At 41.5% G+C, this 26650-nt stretch overlaps 2 protein-coding genes across 2 annotated transcripts in view; both read right to left on the minus strand.

Moving 5' to 3' along the window:
- Window positions 1-26650, minus strand: part of LOC311056349 (cytoplasmic phosphatidylinositol transfer protein 1-like) — a gene marked incomplete at its 5' end in the record, with an annotated part of 125382 nt that overhangs the window by 27796 nt on the left and 70936 nt on the right. The gene's annotated exons all lie outside the window — the stretch shown is intronic.
- Window positions 16896-21048, minus strand: LOC311055731 (rano class II histocompatibility antigen, A beta chain-like; the record flags this gene model as incomplete). Its single annotated transcript, XM_084071999.1, has 6 exons — window positions 20933-21048; window positions 19801-20070; window positions 19415-19708; window positions 17935-18069; window positions 17562-17641; window positions 16896-17126 (listed from the first exon to the last, which is right to left on the minus strand). Exons 1-6 carry the CDS (start codon window positions 20982-20984, stop codon window positions 16896-16898), a joined length of 1062 nt encoding a protein of 353 aa, XP_083928125.1. The 5' UTR covers window positions 20985-21048.

A 26650-nucleotide genomic window follows, 5' to 3' on the forward strand; every position in this document is an offset into this window, starting at 1 on the left:
TAAAAGTGTTGGATGCATGGTTTCGTTTTTTTTATCTGGAGCAAATGGAAGCCCAGGCTGTCCCTGAAAAGACTAGTTTGGAGTAGGGCGGATCACATATTGTATCACTGTATATTTGCATAGGTGTCTTGCTCAGCGACACTTTGACACATGAACTTGAACCACAAGAGAGATGAGTTGATAAAATATACATGAACTTCAATAACAGTGGATACAATAAGATTATATCTGGTCATCTTTCTGGTTTTCACCACATAAAGCCTGTCTCTCTGTCTTGTCTGTCTGTCTGTCTGTCTGTCTGTCTGTCTGTCTGTCTGTCTGTCTGTCTGTCTGGCTGGCTGGCTGTCTGGCTGTCTGACTGGCTGGCTGGCTGGCTGGCTGTCTGTCCACACAGTGCTGTATTTCCTTGTCTGCTGTGGACCTGCTCAACCAGATGGTGAGACAGACAACTTCCATGCACTGCATTCTGGGTAATGTAGTGTGAGACAAGACATCTGATTGTTTAGAGGCATGTTCCAACCGATAAACAGCAATTGTTAATTAAGGACTTCAAACTCCACCACAAACCACATCAAAATAAATTAATAATTGATATGGATTCATAGCAAGTGAATATTGAATAGTCTGTATTAGTATTGTACGTAGTTAGTAGAAGCAATATTTCTTGTGCTTTTTACCCCTTTTTTTCTCCCCAATTTAGTCATTATGCCAATTAATTGTTGTCACTGCTGTTGTATCACTGGCTCACCTGCCAGCTAAATGCCTAAACTGTAAACTGTAAACCAGACATGCATTTCTGTAAAAAAGAAAAAAATGCACCTCCTCCCTGAAAATGTGGATGAATTATAGCTGTTTATCACATGACCATGTATAGTGATTTGTGTGAATTTTGGACAATATCTGTTGTACTAGCAAAAAGTGTGTTTTGAAGAAAATAAGACAGAATAAGATGTTACAGTCACATTTATAGACGTTGTTGTTTCATCCGACGTTAACGTTGTTATTTACAATGACAGATATCAGCTTACTGATCACCACACTTGTCCAACTCTTTCTTTCTTTCTTTCTTTCTTTCTTTCTTTCTTTCTTTCTTTCTTTCTTTCTTTCTTTCTTTCTTTCTTTCATCCAGTGTATCTGGCAGTCAGTCCAGACAGATGTCAGTTCTTTAAACATGAGACCATCTCACTGAGCTGTGAGGAAGATGGCAACTCTATGCTGGAGTGGTCTGTGAGAAGACACACTAGTGGGAAGGGCAATGGAACCTGCAACTATGAATGGGGCATCACTGAAGGTATGTATGTATGTATGTATGTATGTATGTATGTATGTATGTATGTATGTATGTACTGTATGTAGGTAGGTAGGTAGGTAGGTAGGTAGGTAGGTAGGTAGGTAGGTAGGTAGGTGTGTGTGTGTGTGTGTGTGTGTGTGTGTGTGTGTGTGTGTGTGTGTGTGTGTGTGTGTGTGTGTGTGTGTGTGTGTGTGTGTGTGTGTGTGTGTGTGTGTGTGTGTGTGTGTGTGTGTGTGTGTGTGTATGTATGTATGTATGTATGTATGTACTGTATGTACTGTATGTAGGTAGGTAGGTAGGTAGGTAGGTAGGTAGGTAGGTAGGTAGGTAGGTAGGTAGGTAGGTAGGTAGGTAGGTAGGTAGGTAGGTAGGTATGTATGTATGTATGTATGTATGTATGTATGTACTGTATGTATGTATGTATGTATGTATGTATGTATGTACTGTATGTACTGTATGTAGGTAGGTAGGTAGGTAGGTAGGTAGGTAGGTAGGTAGGTATGTATGTATGTATGTATGTATGTATGTATGTATGTATGTATGTATGTACTGTATGTACTGTATGTAGGTAGGTAGGTAGGTAGGTAGGTAGGTAGGTAGGTAGGTAGGTAGGTAGGTAGGTAGGTGTGTGTGTGTGTGTGTGTGTGTGTGTGTGTGTGTGTGTGTGTGTGTGTGTGTGTGTGTGTGTGTGTGTGTGTGTGTGTGTGTGTGTGTGTGTGTATGTATGTATGTATGTATGTACTGTATGTAGGTAGGTAGGTAGGTAGGTAGGTAGGTAGGTAGGTAGGTAGGTAGGTAGGTAGGTATGTATGTATGTATGTATGTATGTATGTATGTATACGTACATACGTATGTAAGTACTGTATAGACGGACGGACGAATAGATAGATAACTTTGAACTGATATCCCCTTTCTCTCTGTGTAGGAGCATCCTGCACCATAACCCTGTATAGTCTGGACAGTGGACTTTACTGGTGTCAGTCCAAGTCAGGAGAACTCAGCCGCTCCATCAACATTATGATCTCTGGTACAACCAATCATTACATCACTAGTGGATATAGACAAATAGACCCCCCCTAGACAGGGGGGGGGGTCATTGTCATTGTTAACACAGCTATTGTTTCAGTGCCATATGTTTCCATCCGTATGGACTCACATGTTAAATGTTTATAACCGCCCCCCCCCCCCCCCCCCCCCCCCCCGTCGTCGTCGTTCTCAATACAGATGTGATCCTGGAGAGTCCTGTACTTCCCTTTCATCCAGTGTCTCTGACAGTCCGTCCAGACAGACGTCAGTTCTTTAAACATGAGACCATCTCACTGAGCTGTGAGGAAGAAGGCAACTCTATGCTGGAGTGGTCTGTGAAAAGACACACTAATGGGAAGGGCAATGGAACCTGCAACGATGAATGGGGCATCACTGAAGGTATGTATGTATGTATGTGTGTGTGTGTGTGTGTGTGTGTGTGTGTGTGTGTGTGTGTGTGTGTGTGTGTGTGTGTGTGTGTGTGTGTGTGTGTGTGTGTGTGTGTGTGTGTGTGTGTGTGTGTGTGTGTGTGTGTGTGTGTGTGTGTGTGTACAGTATGTATGTATGTATGTATGTATGTATGTATGTATGTATGTATGTATGTATGTATGTATGTATGTATGTATGTATGTATGTATGTATGTATGTATGTATGTATGTATGTATGTATACGTAAGTAAGTACTGTATAGACGGACGGACAAATAGATAGATAACTTTGAACTGATATCCCTTTCTCTCTGTGTAGGAGCATCCTGCACCATAACCCTGTATGTTCTGGACAGTGGACTTTACTGGTGTCAGTCCAAGTCAGGAGAGCTCAGCCGCTCCATCAACATTATGATCTCTGGTACAACCAATCATTACATCACTTGAGTCCATATCTATAACACAATGCAATGTGTTTCATCAGTGACAATAATACGTGGTGCATATCAGACAACTAAATAAGAAATAGGCTCCTTTAAAAGTTGATACGACATTGAAGTGGATTACTTTATGAAAAACATTTTTTATTGTAACCTCAGAGTACAGTACAGCTGTAAAAATAATCAACATTTTGTGACAGAACCTTTTTGTGTTCAGATGAAGCAAGGACCCTAAAGTAGTCTGTCATGTTTACCGCATTCATGCAGTTTTAACATAATTCAGTACTGTGTGTTTCAAGATTCAATTCAGTTGTCCAATGAGTGTCTCTTCACTCTATAAACCCCCCCCCGTTCTAGATGCAGATGTGATTCTGGCGAGTCCTGTACTTCCTGTGACGGGGGGAAGTAATGTCACACTACGCTGCCTGTCCAGAGACAAGACCACTGGTAATCCATCCTCTGACCTCCCAGCTGATTTCTACAAAAATGGATCCCCCTTCAGCACTGAGTCTACAGGTCAGATGACCATCCACAGTGTTTACAAGTCCGATGAAGGACTCTACAAGTGTCACATCTCTGACATCGGAGAGTCACCAGAGAGCTGGATGGAAGTGACAGGTGAGACTTGAGATTATTTGACTATTATCAACATAAGATAAACCAGTGTCTGGATACTGAAAGCCTTTTGTTCTCTTTACAGATTCATGTTCCACCTCCTCTCCAACATCTTTCACCTCCTCTCCAACATCTTCCACCTCCTCACCATCATCATCTCCCACCTCCTCTCCAACATTTCCAACCTCCTCACCAACATCTTCCACCTCCTCTCCAACATCTTCCACCTCCTCACCAACAGCATCCACCTCCTCTCCATCATCTTCCACCTCCTCTGCATCATCTTCCACCTCCTCTCCAACATCTTCCACCTCCTCTCCATCATCTTCCACCTCCTCTCCAACATCTTCCACCTCCTCTCCAACATCTTACACCTCCTCTCCAACATCTTCCACCTCCAATCCATCATCTTCCACCTCCTCTCCAACATCTTCCACCTCCTGTCCAACCTGTGATGCACCCCCTCTCTGGTCTCTGACCAGTCTGATCATTAAGCTACTGGTGCTCACTCCTTTTGTGGTCTCAACCTACATCTCCATCTCCATAGTGAGAGCTAGAGCTGCAGGTGAGATAACCCCATTGTATAAACACAGACACACACCTTAAAGTCCGGCTGCAATGGCTTTTTGTGACCTTTACACAGAGAGAGAGAGGGCATTTGCACCAACTGACCATCAACTTGAAATAGATTCAGAATAGAGCAGCAATCCAACAGGAGCTGTTCTCAATTCAAAGGGTTAGCAGTAATTATTATTTATAATTTATTCTAGAGGTATTAAAAAGGTCTTCAAAGCCCTTAAATTGTCACTTAGAAATGTGCAGATACCCTGTATATGTTGGTTTGTTTACTGTCGAGTGAGAAAACAGAAAACAGAAATATTTTGGAGATAATATACTGGAGACCCCCAGTTTGAGAACCACAGTTCTAGTCTAGTCACTGGATATGACCCCTCCAACTCTGTATGTCTGTCTGTCTGTCTCTCCCTCTCTTACACTCTCTCTCTATCTCTCTCTCTCTCTCTCTCTCTCTCTCTCTCTCTCTCTCTCTCTCAGCTGCAGCCAATGCGAGGAATAGAACAGACGATGATGATGTCATCATGGAGGCAGCCGTGTAGCCAATCAGAAGTCATTACTGCGTGTCACACAGTCCACTGTCTGACGGGTAGATCAGACATACTCTCTCTCACACAGTGTGTGTGTGTGTGTGTGTGTGTGTGTGTGTGTGTGTGTGTGTGTGTGTGTGTGTGTGTGTGTGTGTGTGTGTGTGTGTGTGTGTGTGTGTGTGTGCGTGCGTGTGTGTAAACATGTACAGGTAGTTTTAATTTTCCTTATATTTTAAATAATTAAAATTTCACATCTGTATGTTTGGGTAAAAAAAAGCATGATTATAAATTATTATAAACTATCTTTTTCTAGTCCTTGCATGACTTCAATTGTATTCTAATAAAGATTATCATTTATGTTTTTGGTGGATGTTAGATTTACGTGCTGTAATTCTGATTCATATGATTCATATATGAATCATATTTCATTCTGTTGCTTAGACCAGTGGTTCTCTAACTTTTTCATGTCAAGGACCCCCAAATTGACACTTATTAGCCCGTGGACCCCCATTTCAAAAGATATGCCAGGGACCCCCATAAGAGAAGATTTTTTTTACGGCTCTAGCAGTGATTCTCAACCATTTTAATTTCCAGGACCCCCAGTTTGACATGTAATAGGGCTACAGACCCCCATTTAATGGCATTTCTATCACTTGGACCGCAATCTATATTGTAAAATCTATGTCAATTTAACTCTGAGAGTGTACAAATGGAACCAAAATGGTTCCATTTGTATACTCTCGGAGTTACAAACCCATAAGAGTCCATTTGGTGCCTAATCTATCATTTAGCTGGGGACCCCCTGGAACTCCCTCAAGGACCCCTGGGGGTCCCCGGACCCCACTTTGAGAACCAATGGCTTAGACCCTGTATTAGCTTGGGTTTTAAATAAAACTCCCCTCCTACGAGAGAAGGTGTACGGTTTTGTTTTTAAGTCTTCAATGGACCTGTGGGTAAAACGTCCTCTCCATGGACCATGGGTGAGTGTGTGTAGGCCTACGAAGAGCTGAGTCTATTAATAGAATATGGTGTATGTAGTGTTTGCCTATACAGGAATACCCATAGTTTCACAGTTACACTCGACCTGGGGTATTTCTGTTTTATGAACATTTAGAGGTATTATGCTTTGGGAAGGGTTCGGTTTTTGACAAAACTATCGACTATAGTCAGAATACTGTGCCATACACCCACAGACTTCATCTGCTCACCCAGAGTCGTAGCCTACGTCAGTCAGTCAAAAGTGTGATAAAAATAGCCAACCACCCATCCTGTTGACACAAACCACACACCTCTGTATGTGTAGGCCTATGAACAGCTGATCAAACAGATTAGTGACTTCATGGTCTGTTTCCTCTACCTTAAAGATAACAGTTAAAACACTGACATACAAACACTCTGCCTTAAAGATAATAGTTAAAACACTGACATACAAACACTCTGCCTTAAAGATAACAGTTAAAGCACTGACATACAAACACTCTGCCTTAAAGATAACAGTTAAAACACTGGCATACAAACACTCTGCCTTAAATATAATAGTTAAAACACTGACATACAAACACTCTGCCTTAAATATTATAGTTAAAACACTGATATACAAACACTCTGCCTTAAAGATAATAGTTAAAACACTGACACACAAACACTCTGCCTTAAATATAATAGTTAAAACACTGATATACAAACACTCAACTCACATTCAGGTTATGACTGTGAGACTAGGCTGCGGTGACTGACTAGTCACTGCATGCATTCTCACCACAAACATCTTGTCCAACACGATCTAATGTAGAAAACATAAAAAAGTTCAGCCAATGGAAAAATAGCACAGATAATACGGTATCATTATAACTTCTGAGTGGATGGGCAGCCTACAGCCCGCCTCCAAAGTCCCCTCACTGTGTAAACCCTGCTCTTCCTGTCGTGTTAGTCACTGCTTAAACACACACACACACACACACACACACACACACACACACACACACACACACACACACACACACACACACACACACACACACACAAACCTCCACTTCCTGTCATGTTAGTCAAAACACAGACACGCGCGCACGCACACGCGCACGCACACACCCACCCACGCACGCACGCACGCACGCACGCACGCACGCACGCACGCACGCACGCACGCACGCACGCACGCACGCACGCACGCACGCACGCACGCACGCGGCACACAGATGTGTGTGTTAAAGTGCTGTTTCAGCAGAACTGCCTGCTGTGCCGACTCAGCAGAAAGACAAGGTGAACAGGACATGTCTAGAATAATTGTGATGCACTCACTGATGTCATGGACTCCTATAGGCTCTCCACTTACTGTATACAATACAACTCATTCATGTCATGGTCTCCTATAGCAGTGGTTCTCAACCTGTGGGCCCGGGATCCCCAGGGGGGTCCCCACATGATTTTAATGGGGTCCCCAGGTGACAGTGAAGTGACAATTTAAGGACTTTTAAGACATGTTTAATACCTCAAAAAGAAAGAAAGGAAAAAGATCATTATTGTGTCAAAAGTAATCAACAAACTATACTATAAAAATCTGGTCAAACAGAAAGAGGCAAAATTGTGAAAACAGCCAATCTACAAGCTCACAACGCATCGCAACACAAGGCGTTGTGAGCTTGTAGATGTGCTATTTTCACAATATTTATCTGTGGTAACGAAAATGTAATGCCTCAACTCCTACATTCCAAGTGCTTATCAGGGTGGGGTATCCCCAGTTCAAATGTGATTATTTTGGGGGGTCACGTCCTGAAAAGGTTGAGAACCACTGTCCTATAGCCAGGCCTATGCTCTCCACTTACTGTATGCAATGCAACTCATTCATGTCACGGTCTATAGGCTCTCCACTTAATGTATACAATGTATATTGTCCCCGTGGGAGAATGTGTTTGGGCATGCAGCGCAGTTGTAAAAGCACTTTAAGATTAAACATTACACCATGGTGCATTGTAAAGGATGTTACACATCCTTATTTTGACAAATAAAGTCATTAATGATGGTCGAACCTGACAACACATAGAGACTCTGCTGTTTGCACTTTATCTCATGTAAAATGCTCTGATACTCTTTTGCAACGTAAAGGGATAGTTCACCCCTCCAAAATGAGACCCATGGAGACTTGAATTCATGGATATTCTTTTGCTTTTGTTGCATTCCTAAACCAATAATTTGATGACCAGCGGACAAGGTAGGAGACACAAAGGAGACTATTTGTGTCTCCTACCGGAACCGCTGCCGGTCATCAAATTATTGGCTTAGGAATCTGACAAAAACAAACAGATATCAATGAATTCAAGTCTCCATAGGGTGACTAATCGATAGAAAAAAAAAGTCGTTTTGGGGGTGAACTACCCCTTTAATGTCTAATCTCATGTATATACTGTACTGTACCTGCTGCTATGTGGACCTATACCAAAGCTACCACCTTTGTGTCTAACCGTAAGCACTTTATGGGGAGTTTGTCCCAAACTGTGGAACAGTTAGAACTGCAGATCCAATTTTACACCATAATGTGAAGACTCACCTCTTCAGACTCCACCTTACTAGCCCGTATCACTTGACCTAGCCTCGACGACCATGTTGTCTTATGCAACGGTTACGATGTCATTTAGATAGCATGTTATGGACAGATGCTATAGGTTTGTTTGTTTACCTGGCATCCTATAGTTTCCTAGACTTTTTATTTATATGTACCTTGTTGTCTATGTAATGTCAAAACCATTGTTGTAAATGTTCTTTTTGTACACAGGGCGCCATTGAAAAAGAGACACCGGTCTCGATGGATTTCCCTGAAATAAAAGGTTTCAATCAATCAATCAACCTCATGTAGGCCTACATACTGTACCAGTAATATGTAGATATCTTTTTTTGCCTATACTCGACATTTCTCTTTGCTGTTTGATTTCTTTTTTTTCTCCTTGCTCTCCCTGTCCCATCCCCCTCTTCTTTTCTTTTTCTCTCCCTGAAAACAACCAAAAACGATGGAGCTCGCACAAAAAACGAATTTCACCCACTTCTTTACACCTGTAAGCAAACCTGTGATGTGACAAAGTTGAGTCTTATTCAGAATTTTTCTTTTAAAAATATGTTTGCTCTGAAGAGTACATGAATAGTTAATGGGAAAGACAGCTCTGGCCCACTATCCCTCTCCTGCAAAATACCTCTCAATGTTCACACATACAGTAGGACAAGGGTCTTCAACAGGGGGTCCGCCCGGGACACCGAGGGGGTCCTCAGAGTTAACCATGAACCTTTAACCTTGAACCTATTGCATTCCTATATTCTGAGGGGAACATTAGCCAAACATAGCAGATCTACAAGCTCACAACGCCTCACGCTGCGAGGCGTTGTGACCTTGTAGATTGGCTATTTTCGGCAATGACGTTTAATGTAGAGTGAAAAAGAGCAGACCAAGTACAGAGCCAACGGTCAAGTATTGAGGGTTTAAGTGGTTAAATGTCTAAAACACATTGACGTGAATCCAACATATTAATGTCCACAAACAAAACAAAAACATTATTTTACACGACACTGATGACATGCAGTGCTGTCAAACACGTCTATGAAGCCGTCTATGAGATCCATGAAAAAGTTCAATCTGCAACACTATTTTATACAACATCTTAGTGGGGGGGTCCCTGCTTCATCTCTCTCTAAGCTAAGGGGTCCTCCTTGGCCTGAAAAACGTTGAAACGTCCCTGCGCAAGCCACTGCCACTCCAATAGCTCCTTCTCACACACGACTGTGTGTGCACCTGCCACAGTTACCTAAGAGGCTTTTGCACACACATCCATCAGCGCTGCAGCAGGTTTAAATCATCTCTCAAAAGCAATCAGTTAAGAATGTGCTGGCTTTTGTCCCGGATTCAAATTGAAAGACCTCCGGTCTCTGCAGCATAATTCAGCCTGTTGACAAGCAATTAAAAAGGACTGCCAGATTCTATAGACATTTTTCTGACCGAATTGAGAACGGACTGACCGAGGCTAATCAGGGACATCATGCACAGAAAACACTTTCCAATGACGCCTGATGCAAGGCTGGTGAAATGAGTGGTGGAACCTTGAAAGGAGAGAGTGAACTTGAGATACTGAACTATGTCAAAGACAAAGAGAATGGCATAAGTCCATGGTTCTCAAAGTGGGGTCCGAGGACATCAAGAGGTCCTGCATGCAAAATGAGTTAATATAGCATTAAAAGCAGTTTATTTGAAAATAGTCGATCTACAAGGTGTGAGCTTGTAGATCTGCTATTTTCAAAAGATCAACACTAATCGTATCCCTGACACAAAATATTTCCAGTCCCCGGTCAAATACATATCAATTTGGGGGTCCTTGCCATGGAAATGTTTGAGAACCACAGCCTGCGTGGGTCGGGGAAGAAAGTCTAACTCTCTCTCTCTCTCTCTCTCTCTCTCTCTCTCTTTCTCTCTGTCTCTCGACCTGTCTCCCCATCATGTATGTCTGCAGCGCCTGAGGTCACCTGACCACAGATTGCATAACACGCACGCACGCACGCACGCACGCACGCACGCACGCACGCACGCACGCACGCACGCACGCACGCACGCACGCACGCACGCACGCACGCACGCACGCACGCACGCACGCACACACACACACACACACACACACACACACACACACAGATCCACGAGTGCGGTTCACTCCAGCATGCATGATCTAGACTGTACTCCCTGCATCCATACTGTATGCACACTGACTGCACTATGCACTGCAGCACAGAGGGACTGTGTGTGTGTGTGTGTGTGTGTGTGTGTGTGTGTGTGTGTGTGTGTGTGTGTGTGTGTGTGTGTGTGTGTGTGTGTGTGTGTGTGTGTGTGTGTGTATGTGTGTGTGTGTGTGTGTGTGTGTGTGTGTGTGTGTGTGTGTGTGTGCGTGCTTGCGTGCGTCTGTGCGGCCATACATTAAAGTTACAGTAAGAACAAAAAAATAGGGCACATTAAACAGATATGAGAGAGAGAGAGAGAGAGAGAGAGAGAGAGAGAGAGAGAGAGAGAGAGAGAGAGAGAGAGAGAGAGAGAGGCACCCCCCAAGCAGATTTAGTTTTGTTGGTAGAACGTTTGTTTGTCCACCACTGTGACATGAAAACATCTGAGAAAGGATTGCCTTTCTGTCGAGGCATTGAGTTCAATAAATCCTCCCGGGGTTGTCTGGGAAGCCAAGGAAAACAAGAAACATTTTCGCTTACATCTACTACTAGGGTATGAATGACTTCTGATCTTTTCAAGTTGACTTGTCCGTCAATAAGAGAGAGAGACAGAGAGAGAGAGAGAGAGAGAGAGAGAGAGAGAGAGAGAGAGAGAGAGAGAGGGAGAGGGGGGGTCATTACATAAGGGGTTGATGACACGGACAGTTTCATCTCACTCCATCTCTCCTCACATCCTCCCACACTCTATTCTCACCACTTAACACCCATTCATCACCTCTCTCCTCCATCCTTTTCTGCTGCTCTCTCTCTCTTTCCCTGTCTCACTTCCTCTCTCTCTCTCTCTCTCTCTCTCTCTCTCTCTCTCTCTCTCTCTCTCTCTCTCTCTCTCTCTCTCTCTCTCTCTCTCTCCTCTCCCCCCTCTCGCACTTCAATGGACTTGCAAAGTGAGTGTGGTGTAGGCGGTGAAAACCCGACAGACACAAGTCATGTGAAATTGCAGCCTTTGTTTGACTGCTGGTAAAAACATAGTTGATACCAGCGCATTAATACGAGATTACAGAACCGCACTTTAATGGCAGGAATCTGTTCAGAATGTGCACAGGTGATGCAATGTATAGTTACAGTTTTTCACAATTGTTAACACACAAAAAGCGAAGATTTGGCACAATTTTCACAACCTTAACTTCATGTACTAATCGCTCCACCCAATTTGGCACTACTTCACACTCCCTTATCTGCATTAGACTCTGACTTTCCTTCTTTACACTCTGATGTCAATTACATTATCACCTTGTTGTCCAAACACTACACACAATGTTCAGTTGTTGCACACACTTCTCACATAAAATATCAAAGCATCAATCTACAACACACCTTGTTGTCCAAACACTACACACATGTTCAGTTGTTGCACACACTTCTCACGTAAAATCTCAAAGCATCAACCTACAACACACAAATAGTCAAATCTCTAAACATTCAGGTCTGGTGAGCAATTTGCACCACCGGGCTGCTCCAGTGCGTGAGTGGTTCCAGGACCACCCACATTTTTCCATTCTGTACCTTCGACCTTATTCTCCTTTCCTGAATCCCATTGAGGAGTTATTTTGAGCTTGGAGGTGGAAGGTAAATGAACGGAACCCACAGAGCCGGGTCCCACTACTCCAGGCCATGGAGGAGGCTTGTGGCAACGTCACTGTTAGGGTGTGAATCTTCTGCTATCTCACGATTCGATTCGATTCCGATTGTTGGGGTCACGATTCCGATTCTTTCCCGATTTTTTCAAAACAAACGATTCTCGATTAGTAAAATATGTTTTTTTCATTATACAAAAATCGTGAAAATCGATTGCGGCCCTAGTCACTGTTGAGGTCTGTCAGGGCTTCATGCGCCACTCGAGGCGTTTCTTCCAACGCTGCTTGGACAGGGAGAACATTGCCTATGATGTGGATGGCCCTCTGGCCAGACATGAACCGGAGGCATGATGCCTAAATCATGTAGAGAAATAAAACTTTTTTGGCTGCATATTTGTGTTTTGTTTTATGTTTGACTATGAAAAAAGTAGGCCTAGGTCATTTTACAAAAGGAGAAATGGTTCATTCTCCATAGTCATTGTCATTTATGGTGTGTTCCATTTATATGATTGTGTTTTCAATTTTGCCCTGCAGTGTGTTGTAAATGCTTGGTAGAGTGCAGCACATGCTTAGTTGTGTGTACTCAATGAATGGTATGTGTGTGTCATTTGAAAATATGGCTGTGTGTACCAAATGAAAACACGAGTTCCATTTTGTGAACAGTTAAAATATTTGATGGCAAAGAGTCATCTTGCAAAGGGAGAGTAGGGTTTAGCATTTTCTGTGTGAGGTTTGCAGTTTTGTGTGTGCAGTTTTGAGAAAGCCGTTATTGTTTTGAGAAACGTGTGTTAACAATTGTGAAAAACTGTAACATAGCCTCAGAATCATTTTAAACCACTTATCTTTGGCTATCCAAAAATAGCAGATCTACAAGCTCATAGCGTGGCACCGAGTGCCGCGCTATGAGCTTGTAGATCTGCTATTTTTGAAAAATCTTGAAAATGTGTGCAAATCTTTGAATATATACATTTTCAAAGAGAACATTTTTAAGTCAAATCTTTGCTTCTGGGGGTCCCTGGCAAAAAACTTTTTCATATGGTGGTCCGCGGCCAAATGTATATCAATTTAGGGGTCCCTGGCATGAAAAAGGTTGAAAACCACTGTTCTAAGGCACCACTTGTTGTTCTTGTGTTAATGCTGGATCAACTAGCCAATATCTTTGCTCCACTTTCCTGAACCCAGCCCGGCCCGCTGTCTCTCCTGAAGTAGCTTTTGAATGATAGTACAAGCTCAACCACTTCAGCCCTATTTTCAGACATGATTCAGTTATGTAACGACACATACTGTAGCTATTTCTGACATTCACTGTAAGACATTTAGCAATAATAGCCGATCTATAAGCTTACAACGAGTTGCATCCCAGCATTGTGAGTTTGTAGATCTGCTATTTTTGATACTTTGAGAACATTTTGTGAATGTTTCGCTTACAGTATAAAGCCCAAAATAGTGATGCCAGATTTATATTCCATCACAGGTGAGGGTTGATTGCCAAAAACAATTATGGAATTACATATCATTAAGTGTTGTCAGTCAAGTCCATTTTCTGTATAAAGCACATTTATAAACAACCAGAGTAGACCAAAGTGCTGTACAGCTCATGAATAAAACCAGCATAAAATATAACAAACAATTCAGCGTGGCAGAATACCACAAATCTGTTTTAGACTTTATGCTGCTTTTATTCAAGCTGCACAGGTCATCTCTAGTTGTTTTTAAATGTGATTTACAGCAACGAGGGATGAGCAGGCAGGCGAGGTTTGAATGTTTGGCATCAAACACAATAGGCTTGTGGGATCAGATGAGAAGTGTACTTAGTCACATATTTCAACATTTAAAAACAGGTAAAGGTAAAACAAAATCAATTGTGTGGCCGTGCTGGTGCGTAGGGAAAATTATGCTTTGGACAAGATTATGAGTCAACATGCTTTTAAAAAGCCTACTGAAGGTCTAGAGGGCAGCTGACATGAATATTCAAGCTACCAGAATTTAGATTCAATCTGATTTACACAACAACAAGGACAGAAAGCTCTTGTATAGTGTTCTTGCATGATTTAGTAAGTGGTTTACACACTACGGCAACAAGCAGAAGGTTTGAGAGTTCAGCTTCATTTAACCGAGTAGAGGTTAATGGTAAATAGACGGGAGTGGAAGTGCTTTTTAAACATAGAAGCCAGACCCCCATCCTGACCAGCAGTCATAGAGGAACTGGAAATGGGAACTGTGCACATGTCAGCAGGAGCTGTGCACACACAATCACACATAAATATGTAAATAACTTCTTCTACACACAATCCAACCGCCATTGACTTCCAATTTAAAATGTGTGTGTGTGTGTGTGTGTGTGTGTGTGTGTGTGTGTGTGTGTGTGTGTGTGTGTGTGTGTGTGTGTGTGTGTGTGTGTGTGTGTGTGTGTGTGTGTGTGTGTGTGTGTGTGTGTGTGTGTGTGTGTGTGCGCGCACGTGCGCTTTGCTATACTTATGTGCACAATAAGTTGCGTGTAGCTTGTCCCGTTGCCACATGTTCTGCTATAGTGTTAAAGTTTATGTTTGTTGTCAGGATCTAACTATAGGCCTGAATAAAATCTCAATTTGAGGAAAACTCCAATAGAAGAACACAGCAAAGAAATAAGCTTGAACTTGTCTTATTATTTCGGACCCCAAACTCTCTGAAATAGTATTTTCCGGTGTTAAGAGAGGGAATTTAAAATCATGGCTACTGTCTTTCTTTGGGCGCTCTAAGAGAGCGAGAGAGATGTCCCTATTTCACCCATGTAACACTTTCAAACTAGAAGGTATTACTATTTGGTAAAGGAGATTCATAAAAATGGTGCAGCAAACTTTGGCTCAGACAAAATACAGACAAAAATATAAATTCCATGCTGTTAAAATACAGATTACAGTATCAGTCAGAATTGTGTTTTATGGTCTCTCAATTTAATAATAAAAACATTAATATATTTGTCATAGATCAAATCATCACTTTGGATACATTACAGACTGATTATAACTGAACAAAACAAAGTATAAGATCATCATGTATTTTATACCAGAGACTAAATAAAACAAGACAAACACTAATCTCTATGAATGAAATCAAATATAAGAACATAACAAAAAAATCATCCCAACAATTGTGAAAACTGTTTTTTTAGTAAGGCTTATAGCCACTATTGTCACCAATGCTATTTCTACCTGTTGTTTCCTCAGGTCCTGACCACTACAACCCACAATTTACACAGTCCTGGGTAGATTAGCACTCCAGTGAGTGCAACTTTCTAGTTCTCAATAGTTTGTTTCTCTCCCCGTTTCCTGACTTCACTGACTGCATGTCTGTACCATAGTTCATTCATTTAACTTGTTTGATTCCTTGTTTAATAAAACCCACTGATGCACCGTTTATAAAGACTCCAACAAGTGCTATGTTATAACAGTTTTACTTTCTAAAGGGGTCTGAAGTTTAGAAATTAACATAGCATGACAAAACCCCAAACTACCTGATCTGTTGTCACTGGTAATGTAATCGGATACAGGATAGGTGGGCACTAGGGACATCTGGGCACCTCAATGTAAAATTGGCTATTTTGTCCAAAATGTTCACAAAAAGTGTGTCCCAAAATATTTGTATTTGAAAAATGATCTTAAGTAATGTAAAGTATACATGATGTGAACATGCACAGTATATCATTATCAGACTTAATTTTATCCTTCAACTTCTTGTTGATGCCCCAAAATGACTGGATATACAGGTTTTGTAGCAATTTGTAGCAATTGTAGAAATATTAGACCTTAATTGTTGAATGTTTAGCATGTTCTAAGCATGTATACTTTACTATACTTAAGACCATTTTTGGACAAAATAGGAATTTTGCATCGAGGTGTCCAGATATCCCTAGTGCCCACCTATCCTGTTACCATATAATCTATTCCAAAACTCAAATAGCTCAACTAGTCGATCTACATCGACACGTTGTGAGCTTGTAGATTGGCTATTTGAACTACAGTATTTGAAAATGTTTTTAAAAATATTAAAAAATGGCAAATAAGTTTAGGGATAATGGGTAAGGCACCGGCAAAAATAAGGCCCTAAAGCCCCTTTTCTCTGTCAATTTGCCCGCCCCTAACTATCGTTAAATAGGGAAAATGGAGCTGCGCGGCCCCAATATGTTATTCTAGCACCTGCTAGCACCTGCGCTACCCGTCCCCCATTATGCCGACGCCGTTAGTTGCGCGTGGGGGTGTGGCCGTGGGCGTGTTGTTGCTATATCCCCCACATTGCCATTCTGCAGACACACATGGGTACGGCTTTGGGGGGGGGATAGTGCATTCTAAAAGCACCCGCCCGTTTCTGAAACCACCCGCCAAGTGCACACAGACACTGCAATGGCTTTGTGCGTTGGACCATGAGCCGTGTTGCCATGCAGCCTTGGGGAGAAATAAGCAACCGCAGTAGAGATGCGCGGATGGCCTCTCACGTCACCCGAATCCGCATGTACAAATTAATTATCCCGTTATCCAACCGCAATAATTGTTTTATCCAATTTAAATATCCGCATCCGCACCAACAGTTTTTCCCGTATGTCAAAATATTATTATTTTCTGGTATTCCCCGTTAGTTTTAGTATTAGTTGTGCGATGAGATCACAAAATGTGTGCGTCTTTTTTCTTTTTTTAAACTGCGCTGATACAGAGCGCACTGCTCTGCTGCGCTTGGATCTGCTCTTGGATGCTCTTGGATGCCGCACAGACTCTGTGCGGCATCCAAGAGCATCCAAGAGCAGATCCAAGCGCAGACTCTGTGCGGCATCCAAGAGCATCCAAGAGCAGATCCAAGCGCAGCAGACTCTGTGCGGCATCCAAGAGCATCCAAGAGCAGATCCAAGCGCAGCAGAGCAGTGCGCTCTGTATCAGCGCAGCACCGGTTTAAAAAAAGAAAAAAGTAGCACGTCGCACGGACATTCCATAGGCTAAATCAATGCATTTTGTGATCGCATCGCAGAGGCTGCTCTACACACTCACACAGACACAAGCACGCAGAGATTTAGCTATTTTATGGATAGATATATTAGATGTCATTAATTTATTTACCGCAATATTTCACCCGCTGTTTATCCGATATTAATTAATAATTATATTTGATTGACCCGAACCCACCCAAACCGCGGTTCGCAGCAATGTGTCTGGGTTTGAGAGGCTATGATTGATGTAAACTTAAAGTGTAGCTCTGTTCGGGATTACTGAACAAAGGTGGATGATGAAAGATAACGGGGACAATATGGATGTATAAGTTAACTTTAACTGCGTCACTTCAGAGGAAACTATGGAGCAACTTCACACCCCTGTTTCTTCAACAGGACCTGAAGGTTCATCCACCCTCCCAGTTGGAAGGAGTTCTTCAACAGGAACCAACACCTGATCTGTTGAAATCAGTAGAGCATTATTATTTTAGTGTAAATGTACAGTATAACACTGGTGAAAGGATTAAAAAAAAACAAAAAAACAGGAAAGTCCCATTGAAAAAACAACAACATTTTTTTCAAGGGAGACCTGACCAAGATATGCAGCAACACAACATTAAAAAGTAAAATATTAATTGGAAACATTTAATCCTAACTATTTTATCCATTTCCTTCATTTTCGAAACATAAAGAAACAAGATTAATTCATGAAGGAGTTCATCTGTAGGTGTCATTGTGGTCAGTTCTCTTACCTTGGTTCAGAGTGATGTGTGCTGCAGATTTTTTCTTGTAGTAGATCAATCCAGTGAACACAAAGACCAGGCCAAGCAGCAAACCAGTTGATCCAACTACTATTTGATTCCTGTCTGACTCAGGAAGGGAGGAGTCTGAAATGTTCACACAAAACATCCATTAGAAACATCTAATAGGGCCTACTCTGTGTGGAGTAGGCCCTACAAAAACATGTAGTAGTCCTGGTCACTATACTGCCTCCCCCTGGTCAGCCAGGGCGCCTGATGGAGGGGAAGTTGGCTCTCATGCATTGAAGGAGGCATGAGCTCGGCCCTGGCCTGCCTAGGCTGGTGGGGGGAGTGTTAAGCAAGACTCTAAAAATGAACCTGAACTGTTTCAGAATGACTAGACAATATATACCACTGCATGCAGCCCAACTGTTTATGCATGCCATGATATTTTCCCATATATCATACTGTATTACTGTTTGGAGCCAGGCTTCACAGTCAATCATAAAACCAATTGCATCACTGTATAAACAAGCACTGAAAATAATGGATAAAAAACGAATGAAATGGCACCATTGCATAATCCTTAGAAAATATAACATGCTTAGTTTTGACAGTTTTATTAAATTCTCCTTCATCAAATTGATTTTTAAATGTGTTAATGATCTTGCCCCAGCTGTACTTTGTCCTCAGGTGAAAGGGACAGGTACTAATAGAATCACCAGGGGATCAGCGAATGGAGACCACAAAGGTAGCACCACTTTTGGTCAGTCATCTTATTCAGTGAAAGGGATACACTTGTGGAATGCCCTACCAACTGAAATAAAAAAACTAACAGATCTCAAAATATTTAATGAAAAGGTTAAATACTGGCTGAAATCAAACCAAAGCTGTGAACACTAATGTTAGGCACGTTTTTAAACGTAAATGTCACTGCTTTCATGAATGTAATTTGGGAATGTTATTGTTATTGTACTTGTTTAGATTAGAGCTTCATGCATGTCCTTTTTGTAACAACATTTTTTAGGTAGATATTTATATTTGTATAGAAAGGTCTAACCAGGGACTGGGGTCGCAAATTAGCCTCGGCTATTATCCCTTGTACAATTGCAACGGTTTCATGTTTTTATAACTGATTCATTGTTTTTTGTATTGTCCCTGTCAAATAAACATATACATAAAAAAAATAAAAAATAGTGCCCAGGATCACTTAGCAAATTGGCACCGGGTGAAAAAAGGGTTACAAAATCAAGGGATAAAAATTATTAAAAATAAATAAAATAATAAGAAACATCTAATACTGTTTTCTCCCCCCTCTAGGTACACTTTGCAGTTTCACCAACTCTTAAATAATAATTGTGGATATTATTTAACGCAGTAACAGTAAAATTTGTTGAACATTTTGATTTAGTTGCCCCTGCAACAACAATAAAATAATTGAATTGAATCATACATAACTCAATAAACACACATGATACAACGCCATTCTTACCCCAATGTTGAAACATTGGTTCAGTGAGGCTGGGGTGTTCCACCATACAGGTGATCGTCTCTCCTGATGTTGGAGTGTACTCCAGGAAGGAATGGAATTGATAATAGAAATCTCCATCAGACAACACCTGAGAGGAACTGATATCTGAAGTGATTTCCTGGCCGTCTCTCAGCCATGTGACTAGGATTTGTTTGGGGTAAAAGTTGTATGCGCTGCACACAAGCATGGATGGATGTCTGCCACTGGGCAGCTTCACTGATTTCACTGTGATGTTGGGTTTAGCTGTCAGCATATCTGGAACAATTAACAAGTTGTGGTATATAAATATAACTTATTAGGAAGCCAAATTTGGCATTTTGACATGGGATTATTGTTTCTTCCATTACCTAATAATGTTTTGATGACTGCTAATACTATGCCCTCGCACAGTGTTTGCTTCTCTCCCAATTTCCGCTGTTGTTCCCGATAACCGTTCCATTCGTTTGCTGTCCAGTTGCCTTGGGCTGTGTTTCCTGTCCAGTTGCCTTGGGTGCTGTTCCAGGTCATTATTAGTTCCTGGTTAAAATGGTGAACTATGTCATACTCAACTTCCTCAAGACCTTGGTCTTTGTAGAAACAGTAACCGACTTTCTTCAAGAAATATCCATTTGAAGCATCTGTAACGGTAGGACACAAACATATGTAAAAGAGTGGTTCACTACCTCAGCCTGATGGCCTGAAAGTCTAATATCTCCCCCGAGCGATAGGGATATATCCCTTTGGCTTAGTGGTTAAGATGTTGGCTTTCCACGTGGTAGACCCAGGTTTGAATTTCGGGCGTTACACATATTCATACCACTTACAATAAAACAAAACAAAACCATCAAAACCATATAAAGAAATGCTTCCATTCAATATTTAGTTGATAGGCTATATACATACTTCATGTCACTCACAGAGACTGAGTAAAGACAATGTAATGAAAAAAGGAAATACTTGATATACTGTACATGTTTTCATATCAATAAATATTAGGAAAAAATAAAAGTTCTATGTCAAGGGATGTTAACCCCTCCTTTTCCAGACTACAACATTTTCCTTAGAAAACTGAAGGTAAAAACCACTAGCATAGGATGAATGAATATAATCCACCTGTTCAAAAACATAATATTACAAATAAATACAGTGAAAGAGTTGCAGTTAGTGCCTCCTGAGCAGATTTATTTTAAACTGTGGCCATAACATTTCAGTAAGTCTGAGTTGATGTCAACATGTTCACATTTTGTGCAAATAAGTATTGCTTTCCATTCAAAAACAGTTGTTCTAGTCAAATTATTTGTATTTAATTTGGTTTAACACTTTACAGCAGGTTCACAAAAAGTTTGAAAATGTTTTAACAAACATTATATCAATCTTTTCTCTTACCCCTTGCATTAGTAACCCCCATTTGAGAAACACCGTCTTTACTTACAAAGTAAAGTTCTGCCAGTATCATTTATTTTTTCATTTCATTGATACATACAAAGTCACGTCACTCACCTAGACAGAGAAGTAAGAGAGTAAATAAAAAAAGGAAATTCTTGATATACATGCTTTGATAAATAGCTTCAACAACAAAGGTTCTGTGCCAGGAGAGCCTGAGAGGTTAACACTGACGATGAAACAAAAAGAAGGAAATGCACTCCGCCTCCGTGACAACACACACACACACACACACACACACACACACACACACGCACACACACACACACACACACACACACACACACACACACACACACACACACACACACACACACACACACACACACACACACACACCATGAATGAGGTGTAACAATGAGGAAAAAGCGCACCTTTATTTGCATGAATATTTCCTCCTTTTCAAAGCCTCACCTCAAGGTATGAGTGAGTTATACTGTAGATACTGCAGCGCTTCAACAAGACGATAGAATGTACTTTGAAATTATTTTCCTTTTCTCCGGAGCTGTTTGCACCTATGCACAAAGTAAGCATATGATTTTTTACTATCGCTGATCTTAATGCAGTTTTGCAAGTGATCCAAAACTCTTAGACATAAAGTAGGTTTGGAAGAATATAGTTTATAGAATCACACCATCACCATGTGATCAAAGCAAATTAAGTGATCTAGATTGGTAAAAAATAGCAAGAATGAGTCAAAGTTACTATTAAAGAGACAGTAAGCACACAGCCAGTTTCTTTTACCATAATACTGTGTTAAATGGGTGTGTCCTAAATAACATACAATGGCCGGGTTTCCCAAAGCGATTTCAGGTCGTGAGTAGCCTAGAAGCTGCGTAAGAGCCTCCACACAGCTGCGCAGTAGCAACCCCGCTACGCACTATCTTCATTAGTAGCAGCTGGTTGTGCCCTACGTGCTATCTAAACTGGCTGCGTGCAACACCATCGTCGTAGGTTCTCAAGTGCACGGCGTTACGTGTCTGCTAAACTAAATTCGGGAAACAGCACGCACGTAAGACCTCCTGGAGGAAGCCTACCATAAACTATCATTTATATATATATATATATATATATATATATATATATATATATATATATATATTACAACGCTTAACGAGCAACGCTTACCCATGCACCTCCATGTATGAACCCGGCATTTACAAATTGTACTCTCACTGTCTCACACGGATGCTCCGATCATCTGATAAAAATACTGTCTGTAGGTGACATAGCCTACTGTCAGATGTCCTGAAGCAGTCCACTCCAAATACAACGTTTGAATAATATATTTATGAATTAAATTACAGCGGTGAGGTGACATCTGCAAGGTAAATGTAGGCCTACATGAAAACACTAAAGTGTCCCCATTATGCAAGTAAACTACTCATGATGCAGAGTGTCCCATTTCCCAAGTTTAATATGTATTAAAATCTTTTGAAATTAGCAGATCTACGAGCTTGTGACGCGTTGTGAGCTTGTACTGTAGATCTGCTATTTGCAAAATATTTTTAAACATTCATAAACATGGCGAGCGCAACAGCTGTCACTTTGTGAGAGGAACTGGGGACTTTCATCCATTTCATGTTTAGCTCAGCATCATTTATCTACTTTTAGTTAACTTGGCTTGCTTAATATTTTTAATACTTGCTTAATATTTTTATCAGATGATCAGATCAGGGATCATCCGTGAGAGTACAATTTGCCTGGTTTCGCATGCATAGAGGACGAAGCAGCGCAGCCGCTCGTCCTACCCAAAAGAACAGATCTGCAAGCTGTCGACACGCCATGTCGCAGTGCGTTGATAGCTTGTATGTCTGTTTTTTTGGGTAGGCGTCGCACGTTACGCGCCGGCCCGGCCGTAATATATATATATAAAAATACATCACATGGATGCACCTGGGACGTATCATCAGTGTTGTAGCCTGGGGTCATACAGTAGGGTGTTTCTGGTCTCGCAACATACACCCTCGCCCAGCTGACCCAGCCGGGGTTGATCAAGCCCCAACTTACGTCCCAGGTAGCTACCCACGGTCAGTCCTATAGGGAAAGACAGGGCCAATCAGTCCGCTTCTCCGGAACTACTCTGCCGGAACTCGGGGAGGCTCTGGCACGTGGATGGACTAGGCTCTGTGGGTGGCCTCCTGGCTGGGCTCTTCCTTCATCTCACCAGGTCCAGGACCTGAGCGCTGTACCAGATCCTCTGCAGCATCCCGATCCAAACATTTTCTTTTGGCGTGATGGTTCCTTGAGCCGATACCACTAGATTGGGCCTTCTAATGGTATAAGCTCCACTTGCGGTTTGCTTGAATGGCCCTCCTAAAGGCCTCACCATGGGTTTGTTGGGCTTCTTCCTCACGGAAGACACAGGCTGGGGCGCTAACCATACTGCTCCCGGTATGCCGTCTACATTCCGGCTGTCACCCGTCTCTCCGGTGGTCACCAAACTATTCCTGGTTGTCACGTAGTCTAATTCCTATGAGCCACTATAAATAGAGTCACTAACTATAAAGAATACATCACATGGATGCACCTGATATATATATATATATATATATAAATATGTATATATATAAATTATATGTGTGTGTGTCTGTGTGTGTGTGTGTGTGTGTGTGTGTGTGTGTGTGTGTGTGTGTGTGTGTGTGTGTGTGTGTGGTCGGTCTTTTCATAGATCTATTTCGCAACGCAGTCTGTTACGAGCGCCCCAGGGCGCTCGTAACTGCTGCGTAGGACAGCACTATAGGGCTACAGCCTCTCCCAGGAGTAAGCTACGTGCATGCTGTTTACCGAATTTAGTTTAGCAGACACGTAACGCTGTGCTCTTGAGAACCTAAGACGATGGTGTTTCCTGAAGCCAGTTTAGATAGCACGTAGCGCACAACCAGCTGCTACTAATGAGGGTAGAGCGTAGGTTTTGCCGGGTCCCTGCTGTGGAGGCTCTTACGCAAGCTGCGTAAGCTACACACAACCTGAAATCGCTTTAGGAAAACCCGGCTCTTACGTGCCTGCTAAGGTACTGCGCAGCCTGTGTGCACGCACGTAGATCCTTCGTAGGAGGACCTACACAGCATCTCTACGCGGCCATTGACTGTAAGAGCTAAATCAAAAATCTTCTTCTTTTATAGCGAGTCATGTGAGTCAATTTAACTACGGGTGCTTTGAATCTGGAGATGCCCTGCTCTCTATGACACTGGATGGTGATGAAGTCTTCTACATAGACTTTAAGAAGGAAAAGGTAGAGTTGGCTACCAGGATCCAATCAACTGTACTCCAGCTTTCTATTCCCTTTACCTATGAGGCAGCATTGCGATTCAAAGCTGAATGTCCATATAAATTGGAGAGAGAATTTGTAAAAGACAAACCCGAGGCCAAAGGTAAGGTCATTGTTTTTGAACAGGTCATTGTTATGGTCCATTGATGAAACACTTTAGATGCACTGCCTCATTTTTAAACTCGACTTTAACCCTCAGAAGCCCCTGAAACTATGATCTACACCAAAGATGAAGTGACGAAAGGGACGGAGAACACTCTCATCTGCTTTGTCAACCACTTTTTCCCTCCTTCCATCAAAGTGAAGTGGACCAAGAACGATGTAGTAATCGCTGTAGAAGATCCTGTTATCTCGTATTCACCTAATCCTGATGAGACCTACAGTGGTCACCTGTTCATTCATGCACGATCTTCAAACGGCCACCTATTGGACATCAGAGGTTTTCAAAGGTTTCTTTAGGTACCTTTCAAAGTTGACGCCCACAGATTCTTGGCACCTCCCATTGAAATGATTAGAAAGTGTAGTGTGGCCGTCCAGCCACGAGATGGCGCTTGGTATCAAAATTTATTTTAAAAAAGTAAGTAAGGCATGTGTTCAAAATGTTACTTGAGTAAAAGTACAAAGTATTGGCATCAAAATATACTTAAAGTACCAAAAGTAAAAGTACTGAAATGTTTGAAAGTAGCCAATCTACGAGCTTGTAGATCGTCTATTTTCTAATGGCCGTGGTATAATATAGGGCTAAAGTGGTTAATGTATATGTTTTATAATCAGTGTTGGGCTATATTACTTAGGAGAGTAATATGTTACCTACTTGTATTACTTATTACTCCTTTGAAAAGTAATAATATTATATAACGTATTACTTGGAATCAAGAGTAATATATTACATATTACTTTATATTACTTTCCCCGTGCCCCCCCCCCCCCCCCCTCAAAAAAAAAGACGTGTACAGTTTTTAGCCTTTTAGAACTGAATCCAATTTAATGGAACAATAGAAAACAGTATTTTGCTGCTACAGATTCCATATTTGGAATTGGAACAATAATTATCCTTACAGGAACAACATAAATCTGAACTGCACACACTGGCTGCAGCCTCTCAGAAACTGAAACAATAAAGTAAACTTTTTGAACATTTCTTAACCTTTTCACTTACAACAGTCAATATTAATTAGCCAAAGTGCAAGGGGGGGAGATATAGAGCAGTGGTTCTCAAACTTTTTCATGTGAAGGACCTCCAAATTGACACTTATTAGCCCGCGGACCCCCATTTTGAGAGAGAGAGAGAGAGAGAGAGAGAGAGAGAGAGAGAGAGAGAGAGAGAGAGAGAGAGAGAGAGAGAGAGAGAGAGTGTTAAATCAGGGGTCTTCGACAGGAGGTCCGAGACCCCTAGAGGGTCCTCAGAGTTACTGCCGGGGGTCCGGCAGTAATGTGTGGTTCCACGGTGTGGTGGGGACAGAGGTACTGTAGGGGGGAGGGGAACCTGATAGCAGAGTTCCTCAGCTTATTTGGAATACTGTAGTGTAGGCTACACAGTATATCATTAACATAACCGGTTTTGCTATCTGCTACCTACCTCCCCCTACTGTCTGTCTGTCTGTCTGTGCCCACACACTGCACAGTCAGACACACACACACACACACACACACACACACACACACACACACACACACACACACACACACACACACACACACACACACACACACACACACACACACACACACACACACACACACGATGTGCAAGTGTTTGAAAACTTTTGTTACTTTGTAGATTTTGATTATTATTACAAAACATACATTAACCATTAACCTTATATAAAGTTGTCTATTTAAAAATAGCAGAACTAAGCTACACGTTGTGAGCTTGTAGATCTGCTATTTTACATTTCGTCACCTTATTAAACTAATGGCCTAAGTCATTTTTTCAAGGTTTTCAGGAAAAATAAAAAACTGATCCAGAACAAAACTATATGATATTTCTTAATCATTTCACCCAAAATGTTTATAACAAATTATGACTATTTAAATAGAAATAACACTGTCTGTCAGTTATGTAACATAAGAGATTTAAATAGGTTTAAATAGGATTAAATCTGACTTAGGCCAAAATAAAAAGCAAAACAAATTACAAAATGGCCTAAATCAGTAAATAATTTGGCTTAAGTCACAAAAACATGTGACTTAGGCCAAACGAAAGGCCTATTTTGTCCTAAGTCACACTAGGGAGTTAGGCCATTATACTAAAAGGGGCGTGAACAGCATGATCCTTTTCAATTAGGAGATAGGCGATTTTACCAGAGGTGGCCAGTGTCATGAGGACCTGACTTAGGCAAAAATATAATTTCCTCAAAAAATGACTTAGGCCATTAGTTTAATAAGGTGACGATTTTGACATAACGTGTGAAAGAGGACTTTCTGCATAACAAGTAGAGAGAAAGAGAGAGAGAGGGAAATAGTCCAGTAAAGAAAAAAAAAAACCTAAAATCTTTACTTAT

The sequence above is a fragment of the Gymnoscopelus microlampas genome (genome assembly GCF_963454915.1).
Source record: "Gymnoscopelus microlampas genome assembly, chromosome: 11".
NCBI classification, from domain to species: Eukaryota; Metazoa; Chordata; class Actinopteri; order Myctophiformes; family Myctophidae; genus Gymnoscopelus; species Gymnoscopelus microlampas.